The sequence below is a fragment of the Gallus gallus genome, chromosome 14, assembly GCF_016699485.2.
Source record: "Gallus gallus isolate bGalGal1 chromosome 14, bGalGal1.mat.broiler.GRCg7b, whole genome shotgun sequence".
NCBI classification, from domain to species: domain Eukaryota; kingdom Metazoa; phylum Chordata; class Aves; order Galliformes; family Phasianidae; genus Gallus; species Gallus gallus.
The window spans coordinates 6,748,440-6,767,468 of record NC_052545.1 but is presented as its reverse complement, the minus strand read 5'-3'; the positions used below and the strand labels follow the sequence as shown (position 1 = coordinate 6,767,468).

At 56.7% G+C, this 19,029-nt stretch overlaps 1 protein-coding gene across 2 annotated transcripts; it reads right to left on the bottom strand.

The window, feature by feature from the left end:
* Positions 1-737: 737 nt before the first annotated feature.
* Positions 738-18,443, bottom strand: CACNG3 (calcium voltage-gated channel auxiliary subunit gamma 3). Of its 2 annotated transcripts, none has more exons than NM_001397083.1 (4): positions 18,073-18,443; positions 3,723-3,806; positions 2,754-2,894; positions 738-2,118 (listed from the first exon to the last, which is right to left on the bottom strand). In NM_001397083.1, the coding sequence occupies exons 1-4, from the start codon at positions 18,281-18,283 to the stop codon at positions 1,607-1,609; spliced, it is 948 nt and encodes a 315-aa protein (NP_001384012.1). In that variant the 5' UTR covers positions 18,284-18,443; the 3' UTR covers positions 738-1,606. The 2 variants fall into 2 exon arrangements, with proteins under 2 accessions (NP_001384012.1, XP_040503247.1); XM_040647313.2 differs by lacking the exon at positions 18,073-18,443 and adding an exon at positions 17,193-17,518.
* Between the last annotated feature and the right edge of the window lie 586 nt (positions 18,444-19,029).

Sequence of the window (19,029 nt, the reverse complement as noted above, 5' to 3'; positions counted from 1 at the left end):
GGCATTGCTGAATGCAGTTTTCTAAGGGCACCCACCTGGAGGAGGTGTGCTGGGAGTTGTAGTGCCCTGCAGGGCTGGTGATCACACCCCAGGTAAATTAAAATGTTGCTGCTTCTGCATTCTACACCACAAGCCCTTTCACTGCTTCATGTTTAAATATTTCCCCAGGATCGGGATGCTTCACTTCCTCGGCTGTTTTTAATACATGCAATCAGCGACTGCTGCAATTAAGAGACCTAATTAGCATCTGAATAGGACTTTCTCACCCACTCCTCACAACAGCAGCAAACAAGCCACGAGGACAGGAGCTGCACCGGGAACTTCCCTTGCACAGGGCAATTGGGGGCTCTTCTGCCCCTTGCACCCATGGTGCTGCCGTGGGAATCCATCTTTTTGTTCAGACAGTTACATGAGGCTTCCTCTAAGTGCATGGCTTTAGGAACAGCTGCTCAGGCCCTGCTCCATCCAGATGAGCCCTGCTCTGGACAGGGACACGGCTCAGTGCTCAGAGCCAACCCCGTGGCCGCCTGCAGAAGGCAGAGCCCAGCAGCACAGGGGTTCCCACTGCACCCAGAAATACCTGGACCCGCAGTAGCCCCCTCCCCATGCAGTCCCCCGGGGCTCCCCAACAGCCCCGTGGGAGAGCTTGGAGCTGCATGGGGTGCAGCTCCATTGAGATGCTGTGCACGGTCCCTGGTGCCACAGCATAGCACACACCACCTATCCAGCCAAGGAACTTGCTTGCCAAACTGGATGACTTTATTGTTATTTTTCCCATTCATCTCCTGGTCGTATTCATTATAGAACCACACACCATCAGCACGCCAACCACAGCCAAGGCCCAGTCATAATCCCAGCTTCTTCTCAGTGTGACCAGGTCAGTCGTAGCCTCCTCCATTGTACCCAGACAGTAATTTGTGACTGTGAGGGTATTAATTTTCAGGAATTATTTCATTTTCTTGCAACGTTAGAGGTTAATTAAATGCTGGCTAATTGCTACCAGTCATTGGAGAAATTTTGCTCCTGAGTCCATTCATGGTCTGAATGCACCAAAAGGAAGAAAGAAGGAATGGAGGAAAGAAAGAAGCCCTTTCAAGACCACAGAAAATTGCAAAAGGATGTTTCTTCCAACCTGACATGACAAAATTGAATTCCAAGCTATTTAATGCATGCACGAAACACCATAAAGAAGCCCATCCCGAGCACTCCACCCACCACAACGGGATGCGGTTTCAAGACCACGAGCAGCACCGCCAGCTCTGGGCTCCAGGCGTTCCGCAGGGAGTAACGACCCGACGGGGTTCTCACAGACAGGGCTGTCGCCAGCATTTCCAGTGGGACATACAGCTAAGGGAACACTGCGGTTATTATCAACATTAACGATGGTGACTTTGGGAATCCCCCAACCTGCCCTGCTGGTGCTGGGGCTGTCCCTACCAGGACAGCGCGTCCCAGCCCGGCATCCCCCAGGGTGGCACCCAGGGAAAGGGGCATGGGGAGCTCATTGGGGTGTCCTTAAAAATGGGGTTTCATGGGTTACACCGTCACGAGGATCATGTCATGCAGCCTGACAAAACACCTCTGTACACGCGCCCGGCGGTGGGGCTCAGACCGGCGTGGTTCGTCTGTTGGCCGGGTTGTTGTGCAAAGACTCCTTGAACTCTTTGGGGATGGAGTTGTGGACCTGTAAAAAACCGTGGTCCCGCTCCGAGTTGAGCAGTGTCCCCATGGTGACCTTGGAGGGATCCCTGGAGAGGGTGAACATGGAGATGTCAGTGGAGGGGATGGTGCCGAAGCCCTTGCTGATGGGCGACATGTCCCGGGAGCGCGGCTCGGTGGAGCGTGAGCTGGACCGCCGGCGGAAGCGGTACCGGTAGGGGGGCAGGCGGGTGAATGCCGACCGCTTCAGCAGCTCCGAGTGGGACCTGGCGCGGATCTGGCGGTGCTTCTCGATGTACATGTGCACGGCGATCACCCCCACCATCTCGGCAATGATGAAGGACAGAGCGCCGAAGTAGAAGGACCAGCCGTAGGAGTAGCTCTTCTTGGAGTCGCTCTGCCCCGGGTCCCCTGCGTTGGCTGAGATGTAGACGATGATCCCAATGATGTTGCTGAGACCTGTGGGAGGAAGAGAGGGATGGAGCTGGCAGCATCCCTGCAGGGTCAGCCCCAGGGCTGAGAGCTGCACGAAGCAAAGTGACTCCATCTCTTAATTCCTGATGGAGCCCAGAGACTTTCTTTGGGATTTGGGCAATTTCTGCACCGCCAGCAGAGCTGCAGGGCTGGGAAGCTGCTGATACATTTCTGTATTTACTTAATGAATCGATTATGTTTTTTCTGTTGTTTTCTCATCTGCATCAGCGGCTCCATCCAGCCAGAGGAGGGAGAGTAATTTGTCTCTTTGTGGGGAGAAGAAAAACACAGAATAGAGCAGTTCCCTGAGACAAAGACATTGTTGTAAGACAATCGGTGGAAGTGCTGGGGAGCTGTGCACAGCGAGGAGCAGCCCTGATGGTGCTGCTCTGCAGGAAGTCTACAGCAGCCCCTCCACCTGCTGCCCAGCATCGCAGGCTTCACGGGGCTGAGAGCAGATCCCGCACAACCTGTCCTGTGTTGGACTCTCATTGGCACTGTGTGGGTTTTCCTCCCTGCTCCTGGGACAGCTCCACAGCTGAGCCCCCTGTGCTGCTGGCCTTGGGGGCCCCGACCTGCCCCCGGCCTCTGTGCCCCCCAGCAAGCCCAGAGCCCATCACCTGCTGAGACGAAGAAGATGCCGGCGCTGAGGATGACGTTGTGTTTGCTCTTGTAGAACTCGCTGGCTGCCACGCACAGCCCCCCGAAGAAGAGCAGGCCCACGCTGAGGATGGGGAAGATGCTGGAGGCTCTGACAGCACCTGTGGGGTAAAGACGGGGCACAGGCTGAGGGACCCTGGGCTCTACTGGGGACTGGCCTGCCCCAAGCTGGCACCCAGGATGCTGCTATGGCCCTGTGGATATCAGATCTTGGGATTTACTACTTTAAGAGAGGTATTTTCTGTTCACCCTCGCAGAAGTTCAGCCTCCAAACTGACTGCAAAGAGCAATTAATGCAGCAAATCCCTCCCTGCTACTAAAACAAAGGCACCTAAAATACGCTGTGCCTTGGTTTGGGCCTTCGTGCCTCTCTTAGGGCCCATATTAAATGCACAGTAATACAGAGAAGCCCCATTAAAATGCCATTCTGGGGGCTTTAAAATAGACTTTTTTTGTTTTAACTGTGGGAGGGGGTGGGAGAAGAGCTTAAACGCTCATCTACTAAAATGGCAAACCAACTCCATTAGACACGATCCACCTCAGGCGGGAGCACAGCACAGTGCTCCCTGCAGAACTGCAGTGCTGCTGGGGGGTCTCTGTGCCCGTGGTGCCCACACAATGTGCCATGCAAACTTTCCAGCCTGACAAAGGGATGTTTGCTGACAAGTAGGGAGTTGCACATTTGCATTCCCTGCTCTGTCAGGGTATGCCTTGTGTGCATTCACCTCCCTCCAGCGGCTGTCAGTTTGCACCTTGGTGGTCTCACATTTGAGCAAAGGGCTCAGAAGGTGCTGGGGGGGATTGGCCTCATCCCAGCTCTGGGGGTCCATGCTGAGACCCTGGGGTTGTGCTGGCTGGGAGCTGGGGGATGCACTGGGGGGACGCATTGAAAATGGGACTCAGAGCAATGTGTGGGGCAGCAGACTCACGGAGGAGGTATTCAGCTGTGTCCTGCTCGTAGTCCGCATCCTCAGGAAAGTGGTCGATCTTCTTGCAGACTCCTCGGAAGGTTCCTGGGGAGACACAAGGCGGGACCTTCAGATCTACACAGCTGCTGGGAGGGCCTGGGGCAGCTGATGCTCTGCATCTGGTAGCCTCCCAGTTAACATTTGGGAAAAATGGCTCTTTTTCTTTCTCTTTTTTTGGTCTTTTCCCTCCCCTCCTGCCTCCAAAAAAAAAAAAAAAAAAAAAAAAAACAACAAAAGCATTTCGCCTCTAAGTGCCTGCCTGTTTGCTTTGGCTCCTTCCTCACTGTGATTCAGGGCTCAGCTCTCTCCTGTGCCAGAGTGATGTGGTTGTGCCACAGGAGGAAGCCAAGAATGAGCCCACTCCTGCCAGGTGATGCACAGCAGAGTGGCCATGCTTCAGGGAGTGAGCGCAGGGAGAGAGCCTGCAGGACCCACAGAGCTGCCATCTCCAAAGTGAGCAGCAAATGTTAACGCAGGAGTGTGCACAGGTGTTGACAAATGTTGTTCTTGATGTTATGCATGGGGAAACTGAGGCACACAGCATGTCTTCTCTGAAGTGAAAGCTCAGGGTGGGGCAGGAGGGATCCCGCAGCTGTCTCCATTTGGGTTATGGCTCCTGCACGAAGCAGTCAGTGCTCACATGGAGGTTGATCCAGTGCGGACGGTGGCAGTGCAAGTCCTGGGGACCTCTCCTCTCCTATACGGGCGCACCATGTGCTCCTGGACTACCTAAAGCCATCACAAGGCATGATGCTCCCTACAGTACCCCATTGTCATCAGCTCCAGCTCTGGGCTTGGGGGAGCTGAGCATCATGACAGGCATCAATTAAAGCCTGGCAATGAAGCTCTGGAGGTGGCAAGCTGTCATCAGAGCAGAGACGTGGCATCGGAGGGAGAAGCACCTGCTCCCGTTGCTTTGGGAACTGCGGGCACAGGGGAGGCTGAGAACGGGTGGCACGAGCAGGGTAGGCAGCACTGGGCATGGCAAGGACAGCACATGTGGCACAGCCACCTCTTCCTCCTCCTTCCCAGCTCCTGGCTTCCTGCATCTCCTTCTCCCCACGTCCACCAGCCATGCTCTGCCCCATGCACTGCCCCCTGTGTTTCTCTCCTTCCTTCCCAGCTGTGACCCAGCTGTGCATCACACCAAACGCCAGCACCCTGACACCACGTCCCACCACGACATATCCCTAACTCTCAGCCAGGGATGGGTTAGCTGGTGGAAGAGCCAAGGTTCCAGCAAAGGTTTGTCTTTATCTCTCACTGCCTCAACAACAGTGAAGCCCCAGCCCTGCTCTGCCCATGCAGCTCTGCCTTCCCCAGCACACCCCAACGGCACAGCTCCTTCAGGATTGAAGCCCTGAGCAGCAGCAGGACAGCACAGCAGGGCCACGTTCCTTAGCCCAGGGTTCCGGGTGTGCACAGCTGTGCTGCATTGACTCTCCTCCCCAGCTGGAAGTTGCAAACTCTCTACTTCAGTGCTGCCTGACCCACCAAAACATTTCATTTGCAACAGAGAATGATTTAAAAAACAATCTAGAAAAACAAACAAACAACACACAAAAAAAGTGACTTTTCCAGTGCTGGCACAGAGCCTTTGCTCAGCTGCAGGATGAGCAGCAGCTCCTGCCCTCACTTCAGGGCCCCCACACCCCTCAGCCCCGGCTGTGAGCCCCATCCTATAGGGCATGGCACTGAGCACCCCACGCTGCCGCCCCGCCGCATCTATTTCACGCGCTGACATTTATGTCGGATCCTTTACTCCGTTCTGTTCATTAACTGATGACTGTTACCATGGTGACTGTTTAGTCACCCGACACACCAAAAATGTCCCAAACTCCAAACAAATGCAACACTGAGTGCCCCCACCTCCCATCTCTCCTGGGGAGGAGCTGCCCTCATGCTGCTGCTCGCTCCGTGTCCCTTTGCTCTGCCCTGCAGGACAGCACCATGGTGCAACAGAACTGGACCGTGGGATGCAAAGACCATCTGCCCACTGACTCGGTCTCATGGCAGCGCCGCCTGTAGGGAACAGCAAACCTGGAGGAGATGAACTCACAGAACACAATTTGTATTCAGCATTTTGGACTGAACTCCCTCCACTGTATGCTCTGGGTAATTCCTCAGCCCCCTTCACCCCCCAGACCACAGCCCCCCACTGCACGCGACCCTCATGCTGCCCTCTGCTCCCCCTGCTCCCAGGGCGATGTTTCCTTTCAGCCTTCTGCTGCTGGCTTAGTTCATTTGTATTTCGATGTAGGCACTCTCTGCACTGCATTTATCAGAGAATGCAAAGGCAATTAATTGATTTTATCTCAGGTCCGTTTCCCCTCACAGCCCTTTCCCCAGGGAGGGCCACAGGAGGGGGGGAGGGCTGGGAGAAGCACTGTTCTCACAGCACCAGCAGTGTTAACGCAGTCAGGGACACAGACCCTCACCTGGGCAGCCAGAAGAGCAATGAGCTGTGGTTATGATTTTAACACCTCATTATTTTTCATCCAGTGGAACAGCTTTCAGAGATCGCTGCAGCTATTGCTGCTCAGTGTGCAAAGCACAACTTGGGCTTGGGAAGATGAGCTAACACTGCTCTTCAGTGAGAACAGAGCTCCCACCAACCCTCCCGTCAGTGAGCTCAGCCCAGTGGGAGCCACAGTCCTGCTGCCAGGTCAGACCCAGCGCTTGGCACTGCCCGGGGAGTTCAGCTACAGGCAGCCCATCCAGCTGAACCTGCACGGAGTGAGTGACACGGCCGTGGTGCCCTGAGCACTCTGGCATTTGACACCCACAGGAGAACAGAGACTGGATCTCAGCTGCAGCACTCTGTGCTGTGTGCCTGTGGCACACCTCGGAGATGCTCAGGCACCCAGCTCTCAGCAAGACTCCAAAATATCTCCCAGGAATCCAAACTCCAGGGCTCTCTCTCTCTCTCTTTTTTTTTTTTTACCTCCCACCCACCACCCAGATGCCTGCAGAGTTGGAAGGATTCGTTTTCTCCTTCCCCTCCCCAGCTTCACATGGTGCCACCGGGCTGAGAACTGCCTGCCCGAGAGCTGCACCCTGCGCACTCGATGCAAAGCGATGAGGACACAGCAGGTTTAGGGCTGCTGTTTTCTCATCCTGAAACCGGCTTTGTGGTCCTTCAGACCGCAGCCTGCCACCTCCTCACAAGGCATCTGCTTGCACGAACCCTGCTGGTGAGCTGCTGAACTAAGATTAGTGTGTGCAACGGTTGGGAAAAGCCCTCTGCTCCACATTGCTCTGCTGAGATGGGTTTCCTGCAGCATGGCACGCTGCTTCCCCAGCACCATGGCACCCCCGCACATCCCTGCTCCCCACAGTGGCCCCGTGCCAGGTCCCCAGCAGGGGTAATGCCATGGGACGTGGCTCCCCCTCCTTCACACCCTCTCCCCCTCTCCGGTGGTGGTTGGTGTCTCAGCTGTCACATACACAGATATGTATTTTCTGAAGGGTTGCTTTTTTTTTTTTTTTTTCCTTACCCTTTGGAAAAAAAAAAAAAAAAAAAAAAAAAAACAGTGGAAAATCCCCAAGTCAAACTAACGGAGTGCAACAGCAAGGAGGTGGCAGAGGCAGCAGCGCGGTTGCAGAGCTGGATGGGCAGATGCCGGCTCAGACAGGAGCTCAAATGTGGGCAACCAAAGCACAGGGACAGCCCCATGCCCAGCGAGGACCCCACAGCTCGGGGCCGGGCAGTGCCTGGTGGGCTCTGGGTGTCCCCATGGGCACAGCCGGGCTCTGGCATCACGGCTGCTGGGAGATGCTGCTGCTGCAGGGAGTGCCGGTGCCTGAGTGTCACAGGCTTTATTCCTTCAGCATTGCTAAAAGGGAAAAAAAAAAAAAAAAAAAAAACGAAAAAAAATCTACATTTTGACAGTGACTCATCATCTCCCATTCTGGAATCTGTGGGGTTGCTACAACCTACACAAGGCAGTTCAGAAAAGCAAAACAATTCTGAATAATAGGGGAGGAAAAAAGTTTGAAAAGGATGGGTAATTTCTGGCACTCTTTGAGGGCTCAGCTTTGGTGTTCTCACGATAGAAGCAATCAGGTAATGCACCAGAGCTGCTTCCCAGGCCACCCTCCAGGTTTCCTTCTCCATCAGTGGAGCTCGTTAGGGACCAGAGAGGCCCTACAATGACAGCAACGGTCCTACAGTGGGGTGGGATGAGGAAAAGGATGGGAGCAGGGACATGAAGACTGCTTGGGTGGAGGGAGGGGGTGAGCTCAGCCACCTCCCGTGAGGCACATGGCAGCCACTACTGGGCTGGGGCAGCTCTGTGGCACTTCGTAGGAAAACATTTCTTCTTTCGACAGCAAATAAACATTGATTTTTACTGTAAAAAGTAATTGACGTTCCTATGATAGCAAAGTGAGGGCTGGAGCAGCCAGAATCCATGTAAATAAGCCACGAGATGGAACGTAATGAGCTTCACTGATTGAGTTTATCCTTTTAAATTAATACAACTGTAGGAATTTGAAAGAACCACCAGCTCAGCGATGATGACAGGGAGAGGCAGGCGGGTGCTGGGGCTGAGCGCTCCTGCAGCACACACACACACACACACACACACACACACACACTGGGACAGGATCTGAGCCCGTGTCCCCCCGTGGGGCTCCTCCCCACCATTTCTGCTGCCAGCTTCCCATCCAACCTGTTGCAGCTCACGCCCTTTTCTGCTCTCTTATTTGCGCACAACCTCCGTGTGTCTGCGTTGCCTTTCTCTCACTTTTGCTCTTTGCCCTCTGCACGTCCCCTCAGCACAGCGGCTCCGCGGCCGTCCCCAGTCGGAGCTACGAGGTTCAGGGGCACAGTGTCACAGCCCCAGCCGGAGCTGGCCCCGGCCCCGCAGTCCGTAATCCTGCAGCAGAGCGGGGAGGAGGATGCCGGGCGCAGCCGAGTCCTCCTGCAGCACCACATCAAGGCGGGCAGAGGCGATGTGTCAGGGAGCAAAGGGCAGAGCTGTAATTGCCTGCGCATCACGGCTGCGAGCTGGGATAACACACCAGAGGGACGGGACCAGCTCATTTACGGGAGTCCATCTGACCCACACAGCATCTCTGAACCCTATGGGGCAATCCGCACGACTAGAATGCCAAAATCGGTGATAAAACCCATCCAGAGAGGGCGAGGTGGGAAAAAACAAGGGTCAGGAGCGCACAGACCTCCTGGGGGTCCTCCGTGCGAATGAGAGGCCACACGTTTAACCACAGATAACACAGAGAGGGGGTGGGAGACGCGGTGCTCTGTGCCTGCCGCAGCCCCGGAGCTGCACTGAGGACAGATCATAGCGGCGGCTGCTGAAGTGCCTGTTTATAACAAGTAGGAGAGGAAGCTGCGTGACGACGAAAGCAGGACGTTTCGCTCTGCCTGTATTAAAGTGTCCAGTGAATTCCCAAAAACCCATACATGCCAATTTCATAGCACTGAAGCGCGGCCCCTCGGTCAGGGAGCGCTCCTTCGGGCTCTGTGCTGACGGCTGAAGGGGAATGGATCAAGACATTAAGAACTGCTGCTCAGGTCCCGGCAGTCGAGGCTTGATTACACTTCCTATGGGCAAACAGAGTGAAGTTCAGGCACCATCGTATATTTGCAGAGCTTTACCGGCAAGTTCATAGGGAAAAAAACAATTACGAGCCCAAGCAGTTAGAATGGACTTAAGCATAAAAGCACAGCTGCGAATAGCGGATGATTTAAGAGTGTTTTACCCCCAAATTTCACAGCTGAGACACGAGCTTGCACCAATCAGAAAGCCGCACGGTTAGTATGAGAACAGCCATGAAAACAAAAGGGCGCCCAACAAATGGGAGAGAGGGGATCCACATTGAAATCAGCAGCTCAGAACTGCGGAGTGCTGAGAGAGGACACCAAGAAAGAGCACAGAAACCATCACGACATCGTTCCCCGACGCGGGGCAGACGGGCGAGCAGAGACCCACGGGGGGGTGGGGGGAGGAGGCACCAGAAGGGCTCCTCCACCTCTTTCGGAGGGCTATGAGAAGTAAATCGCTCCTCGGAGGAGTCAAGCAGTGCAGAACATCAAGGCTAAAAATATGTAAATCGCCACGGAAAGCACTGCCAGAGCTTCAGCGAGGCCAGGAAGATGCCAAAAGGCAATTTAGAATTTCTGAGCTCGCTGCATGAGGCATTAAAAAGGTCACTATTTCTGAAAGAGGGATCTTTACAAATAAACACATTTGCTCAGGACTCGGTGAGTCATGCTGGAGCGGAGCACAGAGCATTTCCAACCTAATGCTTCTGACAGGCCACGAGCGGGGTGATCTTTTCATGTTTACAGTTCATCGATAGTTTTTACAGCCACACAGTCAATCTCTGAAGCACATTTAGCCCGGGAGGAGGCTCGGCAGGCTGTTTTCCTTGCAAAAGTGATATTAAATTTCTTTTTTTCTTTCTCTCGTAGCGCTGATTCGAAGCTAAGTACTTCAGCTTCAGATATGGGACTGCCACTCAAACACCTCCTTTTTTTTTTATTATTATTATTACACTCCTTCTCACATCTCCCTAACAACAGAAACATTCCAAGATTTCAGCTGAAGCGCTGAAAGCAGCCGTACCCATCCAACCCTGTTTGGTGCAGAGGGCTGCAGCCCCGGGGAGGGCGAGCAGTGCTTGGTGAGCAGCACTGCAGCTTCACTCCCCCTTTACTGGGAGCATCCCACAGGCTGAGCTCCAGGAGCAGGCTTTGCAGCGCTGAGCATGAACCACCTTTTCCTTATGTCCAATTTCAGTCTCCTGTCTTATACTTCGAAACCATTTCCCCTTGTCCTATCCCAACAGAGCCTGCTACAGATTGTCCCCTTTTTTCTAACAGCCCCCTTTTAGATGCTGAAAGGACGCTGAAAGGTGGAAGATCTGGGTCTTGATTCTTCCCTCGTCTAAGAGATCTCACGCCGAGCAGGCACTCCGGGCACAGCACCCCCTGAATCACTGTGTGCTGGCATCACTGATGCAACCACCACCGCTGCATCAGAGCCTGAACAGTTGCCAGAGGTTGGGTGACAGCAGCTGGGTGGCACAGGGTGCTCTGGGCTCCCTGCCTACCTTAAGGCAGTGCTGGCACCATGGGGCTGTGCAGGACATGAGGATGTGGCAAAGGTCCTTCAGCATAAGTTAAAATCAGGAACACTTTAATAACAGCATCAGTAATCTGTGTGTATGTGGGGGGTGGGGGTGGGGGGTTGCTTGCCCCCCCTTTACATTTCCAGTCACGAACTAAAAGTACAACAGTGGGACAGTCACCAAATCACCAAACAAACTGGAATAGCGCACATCCACCAGGCACGAGCACAAATCTCACCCTCACACACCGCCTTTTGTTTGCGCTGTGCTCAGGCTGAGTCACGCACTGCTCCTTCCCGCACTGCCCTGAGCTGCTGCCCCACTCCTGCCCCAGTGCTCCGCACAGGACACGAACTGCTCGATACCAAGTGATGCATGAGGCCCTCCTGCTGCTGGGCTGCAGCCCCTGCCTGCTGCTTGCCCTGCCCTGCCCACCTGGCGGCGTGACCCCGCTCTCTCAGTGATCAAACACAGTTCCCCATCACCTGACGTGGAGATGGCGGCAGTCCGACAGCAGCGGGTTTTGTCTGCAGGTTGTGGTGTCAGGAGATAAGGAGCACGCAGTATCTGAGAACACCATCATGCAGCATTACCTGCTCAGCAGCCATAATAATTCCTCCTGCCTCTCTGCACGATGACTGCGAACAAACCCTGATATTTTCAAGCCTGTCAAACGCAGTCAGCCAGTGCGCGAGTGAATTCTGCAAGGGTTAGGGAGGCAAGCACAACCCAGCTGTCATAGCACACATTCCAGCAGGGAGCAAAGCCCTGTTGCAATGACAGTCCACCCCCAGGAGCTCCTTTTGGTGCTGAGCACGGGACAGTGCAGCCCCAGCACAAGCAGTGTTGGAAGTAAGGAAGGACCCTGTGGCTCTACCATTAATGCTCCTGGTGGCCGCAGCCAGATGTGCCCCTCAATGAACGTGCAGCAGCCTGGGATATGCACCCGTTAGCCATCAGGGCACCTGGTCACTGCAGCTCTGCAGCATTTGTTCCAATCTCTGCTCCTCACACAACTGTTGCACCACTTCCCCTTCTGCCCCCTGCAGTTCTGCAGCCATCGCCCAGTAATTCTGCTTCAAGAAATGACCATGAGGAGTGTTTCTGTACCATCCATCTCCAATACAACCAGTCCAAAGGACGTTGGACAGCATAAAGCGTGGAGTGTTCCCTACTTTGAACTTATTTTGAAAAACACTCCTCTATATCAGATAGTTGGAGGGGAACATAATCATCAAATAAGGAGCTGCACAAAGCACCCAAACCACCAAGGCTGGGCTCACACCATGAGCAGTGCTTGTGAGGCAGTGCCGGTACGTCCCCTCTGCAGAGCTCCAGTGTGCACAAGCATGGGGTGAGGACAGCAGTTGTCACCCTGGCACTGTCACTCCTTATCACAGCAGGTGTCTTCTTAATCAAAGGAACACCTTGGGATGCCCACCGCTGTGCTCCCCGGGGTGAGCCGTGCCTCATTACTGCTGGAGGACTGCACAGCATGATACGCTCCCTGGGGTGCTCATCCTTCAACAAACAGCCACAACACCACGTGCAGCACCAGACAGAGCGGGGCCCCAAGGAGGGGATATGGGGACCTGCAGCCCAGCACCAAGCCCCAACCCGAAATGCAGCCAAGTACAGCTGTAAAGTTCCCTTCCATGGGATTTCAGCACATTTATAGAATTCTGAGAGCAATTTTGACCTTCCTGAAACAAGATGTTAATGTCTATTAACGAAGTGCACCTCGTGTTTATTAAAAATCCATGGTGAGATCCATGTGAACAGTGCCAGAAGCACTGAGCCAGTTGCCCATCACGGCTGTGTCATCTCGTCTCATCCCAAGCAGCGCAGGCACTGCAGAGGGCTGTGGCTGTGCCGGAGGGACTGCACCCCACTAAGCAGAGCTGAGGGGCTGTGCATCCCCCTTAGGACCGACACCAGTGGACTCACCCAGACCTGCTTCCAGCCGCGCATTATGAAAGGCAGAAAGCTCGTGGGAAGAGAAGTGATTCACCAGCAGCCATGTAACCCTGCACTGCGCAGCAACGCTGCTCTCCCGCTGCCTGGCCAGTGCAGTGGCACCGGGCACGGAGACCTGGCACCATCATGGTGGCTGCCCCAGCGCTTGGGCTGGCTGCCTCTGTGAGCCATCACCAGTTATTTACAGCCGTAATGGAGACAGTGACCTTGCATGGAAAAAAACAACACTTTGAGCCTCATTCAGATTCAGCCTTCCACCTCTATTAAACAGGAGCAGCTCTCGAGATGACAGACTCTGCACCACGCCTATGCAGCAATAAAACGCCTGCTCCCGAGCTGCTCGCAGCATACATTCACTCCTCACGTGCTGCTCACAGCAATGTGGGAGCTGGCTCCCCACGCTGCCCCAGACGATGGGAACGGTGTGCTGACAGCTGTTGCACATCCCACGAGGTGAGTGCTGTGCTCACTGCTCCACGCACCCATCTCAGAGCAGAGCTGGGGCAGGAGCAGAGTGGGATCCTCCAACGACAGCAGGATGTGCTGTGGCCCAGCTCTAGCTAGAAGGGCTCCTATGGCTCTTGGTACAGGCACAGGAGTATGGAGCAGGCCAGGCGTCTGGTAGCCTGATTGCCATCTCCACTGGAGGAGCATAATGAATGCTTATGCAATATAACCTTCAACAAGACGAAAGGTAGGGATGCTCAAGCCAGAGGTCTGACCTGAGTCCCATGCTCAATGGTTTTGCCCAGCCCAGCTCTGCCCCCAGCCCCAGCTCTGGCCCCAGCACTAGGTGCAAGCCCTGCCCATCCCCACATACCTGTTTCCTGGGGGTGAGAGGGATGGGGTTAAACCTGCAGCGTGTAAACTGTATCGGGGCATAGGCAATGCGCCCTCCTCACTCTCACCCATTGCTGCCATTTGAGGTGCCTCTGTATCTAACTCCCATTGCACCATTGCAGCTCCCTGTCCCTGTAGGGGGGCAGAGGCCATTGCTCCATTCACCCCCAGTGAGGGCAGCACAGCCGAGTGGGGTTGTGAGCACCATGAAGAGGTGTTAAATGGCAGCTGGAGTGTTGGTGAGAACCCATCACAGACGGCATCCAGACAGAGGAACAGGATGAGCGGCTCTTTAAATACCTGCTGATAATGAATAGCACAAAAATGTGCTCCATCATGGCTGATTGCAATCTCACGGACATTTGCTTGGCGCTTTTAAAAATTGAAGATAATAACTTTCTAACAGAAACAATATTGCTGTCACCTTGGGGAAATTCTCTGCTTGGCCTCGCTCAGAGGGCCGCGAGGCTCCAGGAGCTGCTGGCTGGCCAACAGCAGCTGCTCACTGCCCACGGCCACCTTCAGTGTGAGCAGCTCTGCTCTGCAGAGCCAAGAGGAGCTGTGGGCACAGCCAGGGGGAGAGGAGAGCACAGAGCCACCCCTGCAGGTGGAGAACCATGGCAGGAGCTCGCTGCACCCCAAGCTACTGCCAGAGAGAGGGACTCAAAATTGCAACTAAAGGAGTCCAAAACTGGGACTCCTGCTATTGGAAACAGCAGACATCACATGCACATGGACAATCATACAAGCTAACGGGATCGGTTAAAATAAACCTGCAGGGTTGAGTAATACAAGGAGAAATTCTTCATGTCAGAAGAAAGGAGCTCCCCACCACTGCTGGGTGGCAGTGGTACAGCTGTCAGTCGAGAGCAGAAGGGACACCCAATGATTTCTGCACCAGATACTGCTCTACTGGGAGACAAACAGCTCTGTGCACCAGCAGGGATCAGGGAGGATGCTGAACAACTACCCTTAAACGTGCACGTGGAATTGGTGGGGCTGAAGGAGGACAGGCTAAGGAGTTTTCTGAAGGTCTAAAAGGGATTTTCGTTCATCTTGGCAATCTGGTGAGTTTCTGGAGGACAACAGCTGGCTTTATGGTTAATCTGTCCCTGCAGATTCCCACGAGCAATGGCAGTGGTGGGACCATGTGGCACCAGGGCTGTGGGAACAACCCCATGGGGAGCAGAGCTGCATTGCTCCCAGTGCAGTATGGGCTGGGCTGCAAAGGCGGGCATTACCGTAACACGTTCAGAGCTCCACAAGCTATTTCATTTAGCTGTCCTGAAGAAGTAAAAGAACGGTATTGCGCTTTATTAAGCAGATTGTAGAGATTGTGAATTGCCTTCCAATGGGATGTTTCTATGTGGGACCTGATATTGAAACAGCACTGGGCTACAACAGTGTCTTCATGGAAAACATTAATGATAACATGAATTAATTGTGGATAAAAGGTGTAAATAGCAGGGAAGAGACCAACTGCAATAGTCAGGAATGATGGAGGAGGGTCAGGTGCTGGGGACAGATGTAGAGGTGGGCTCAGGTACCCATAGCCATTCTGCAAAGGCATGGCCAAGGCTTTGCCTTCGGGAGCTGCAGTTGCCATGCAGGATATGACAGCACAGAAGGGGTGTGGGGAGGCGGTGAGCAGCTGACAGGGAGGTGCCCCGCAAAAGGAAGCACCTACTGGCAGAATTAGAGTGCAAGAGGTAGAGCAGGAACCCCATGAGGTGATACACTGGAGAAGGGACTGAGTTCATTTATTCCCAGCGCTGCAGCTGCAGTGGGGTCGGGATGTGGGAGTGGTGGGGGCAGAGGGTCTGAGATGTGGGAGCGGTGGGTGGGCCCTGGCTGAAGGCGAAGGCAGCTCTGGGAATTGCTCGGGGCAGACAGCCCTCCCTCTGCTGCCCACTGACAACATCCAAAAGAGCGATTTTTACTCTTAGCCAAATTCCCCTAAGAAGATGAACAATACCTAAGAAAAGTTCTCAGAGTTCAGTGGGGAGAAATGGGCTCTGTCATGCACTGTGGCCCTGCTGCGACTGTGGGACATGAGAATTGGTCCAGGCAAGAGGGACACCATGCATCCATCCAAGCCCAGGACAAGAAGCCAGCAGGGCACACGAGGGGACAGATGAAGAAAGCAGGATGGACAGACAGATGGGACCAGTGGGACACCAGAGCATTTGCTAGGCAGGAGCTAAGCAGCACTCGGGGTGCTCCAGCAACACCAAGCACTTCATTCCCAGTCCCCACAGAGGAGGAAGGGGCAGCCCGCTCGCAGCACTCCCCAGCCCCGCCATCCCCCCTCCTCTGCCTCCTGATGCCGGGGAGCCGGCCCCAGCCTGCAGCGTGTAACCCAAACACTGCAATGTGCAGCACGGCAAAGGCTGCGCCAGCACAGCAGCTGTGAGCGCTGCCCGGGCTCTCGCTGTCGAGGCAGCCGCTAATTTGTGTTTGCCGGCGTGGGTGTCTCACACGGTTCTGCTGCGGCTTCATTCAAGATTTATCCGCTCCTGCCATGGGCTCAGCGCAGCCACGTGACACAGCTCCCACGCAGGGCTGTGTGCTGCTGCCGTGGGCTCACAGAGCACCGCGATGCCGCGCACCCGGCGCCGCTTCGGTCATTTCAATAATCCGCTGCACACACGCAGGCAGGCGAGGAGCGGAGCAACGCTTAATTCCTCTGTCGCAGCGCACGCTAAACCCGTCAGCAGCAGAAATCTCCAGGCCCAGGCGCTCCCCAAAGCGCAGAGCTCTGCTCGGTGCTGCGTGCTCCCAGCACCCCAGGGCCGGGTTCACCACCGAGAGAGGCTGACAATGTGCAACGGTCCGTATTCTGCAAGCCAGATGTGATGAATGCACAGAGGCAGAAGAATGATGAGGCTCTGCCGGCAGGAGGGGCTGCCCTGCCCCTCTGCCCTCCCCCCCAGCCCCCATGCCTAACGCAGGAATGGCCCCGAGCAGAACATGGCACATGGTGTTCCCAGCCCAGCACCGATGTGTCCCCCAGCAGCAAGGCACCTGGGCTCCATGCGCTGCCCCGACACAGGGTGGGGTGGGACCCCCAAGTGGGACCTCCCTACTCAGATCTCAGCTCGGTGCCCCCTGCCCTCCCATGCCACGCTCAGGTTGAGGACCCGTGATTCAGCGCTGAGCCCTTTCCCGAGTGCGCTGTGCCCAAGAGATCAGGGTTGCACCAACTCCTTCCAAAGCAGTGATTTATGGCAGTGAGGGAAACATAAAACATTCACTGAAGAAAACCACAGCCAGCAAAAAATAAGAATTTTGGAAATTACTCATGCTTTCAGTGATCCCATCTCTCACAGCCCTGTCTGCCTCCTCTGCTCCCTCAGCCCGAGAGGGGAGACAGATTATCACCAATTACTTATTATGGAATTAGAACATGATCCAAACCCTCCTTGAATCAATAGGAGAGCTCCGACTGCCTACAGTGGGCCTAGGGCCGAGCACAGGAGCACGCAGGGTATTTCTGCAGCCATGGCTGTGACTCACCGAGAACTTTCTGAGGCGGCGGGCGCAGCTCGGTGCTATGCTCGCTTGCCCCCATATCAGCAGATCCTCTCCTGGGTGGGGGGGAGCTCAGCACCCCCAGGGCTGCAGGATGGAGGGCAGCCTGCAGGGCACCAGCTGCTGCCGTTCGTTTTTAAAGTTAGGGTGATCCCATCGGCCATCTTTTTGCTGCACAGGTGCCAGCACCTGGGCACCACTCAGGCTCACGTTTGAGCACTGCCTGTTGGCGCTCCCACAAATCTCAGCCAGGAACTTCGGGCTGACGGCACCCCCGGAGCAGCGGGCAGCGCTGCAGGACGACAGAGGGTGCTGCCGCTGCGGGAGCAGAGCTGTGAGGGCGGGCGAGGGGGCAGCCGTGGGGCGCGGTCCCCGAGGGACGCGGGGCCGAGCAGCGGCGGGGCAGCAGCAGGACGCCGTGCCGCTCGGCGGGGAAGGGCCGGCCTCGCTGCCGGGGGGCGGCTGCGGGCGCTGCGCGTTACCCCCGGCGCGAACACGGTGCCCGCAGAGCCCCCGCCGGGAGCGGCTCAGAGATGTGCTCACCGCTCCGTTCCCATTAACGCAGCCCCGGGGCCCGGAGAGAGAGAGGGACCTGTGGCCGCCCAGCCCTGGCCCCGCCGCTCGGGGTACGCACCGCGGCCGCCCGCAGCCGGCACCGCTTCCCGGCACGGGGGGAACCCCCCCGGCACCCCACGTTCCGCGCGCGGGAGCCGCCCGCAAAGTTTCCCCCGCCCGCAGCGCGGCACCGCCGAGCGCATCGTCTCCGGGCGGGGGTCCGGACGTGGGGCGGGGGGTCCGGGGCACCCCTGCCCTCCCCCGAGCTTCTGGGGCCGGGCCCCGGCGGGCGGCCGGGGGCGGTCGGTACCTTCCAGGCAGCACGTCCTCCAGAGCCCCGAGTGGGTCATCACCTCCTCGTTCTTGCGGCTCGTGTCGTTGTCGCCGCCGGACTTAGTCCTGCACACGCCGCGCGAGTAGAGCCAGTAGTCGGTGCCCACGGCGATGGTCATCAGGCTGAAGGCTGCGAAGGCTCCCACCGTGGTGATGAGCATCTGGACGCCTCTGTCACACATCCTCATGCTGCTTCATCCTACGGCGGCGGCTCGCAGGGGAAGGGCCGGCGCCGCCGCCCGCCGCCGCTCTCCGCGCCCGGCGCCTCATGCCCCCGCGGCCCGCGCCGAGCCGGACCCCCGCGGCGGCGCAGCGCGGGGCCGCCGAGCCCCGGGGCTCCCGGCCGGCATGGCCCGAGCGACGGCGGCGCGGAGCGGAGCGGCTCCGCCGTGCGCCCGCGGCGGGGAGCGCGGAGCCTCTCGCGGCGCCTCCCCCGCGCCGCCCGGCCCAAGGCAGCCGCGGGGGGCGGCGGGGGCGGGGGGCAGCGGAGGGCGGGCCGCGGGGGGTGGTGTGGGGGGAGGGGGGCGCCGGGAAACCGCCCCCCGCGGGGGACGGCGCCGGGGCTGGGGTGCGGGGGGGGGGGGCGGCGCTGGGGTGAAACCCGGCGGGGACTCCTCTGGCCCCGCTTCGCCCCGCCGCCGGGAGCCGCTGCCCCCCCGGGACATCGCTCCGAGCACCATCCGAGCACCCGCGTGCGTGGCGGGGGCACCGCAGCGAGGCCCCGGACTGCCCCCGGCCGAGGAGCCGCCTCCCGCACCCAGCACAGCTGCCTGCCCCGAGGGAGCCGTGTCCATCACCTGTCCGAATGCCCGAGCAGAGCAGGGGGCCCAGAAACAGACATTAGACCCGGGGGAGTCTCCCACATCACGCTCCTCATTGTTTGCCTGCAGTAAAAACCCCCTCTCTCTCTCTCTCTCTGCTGTCTCCTCATCTC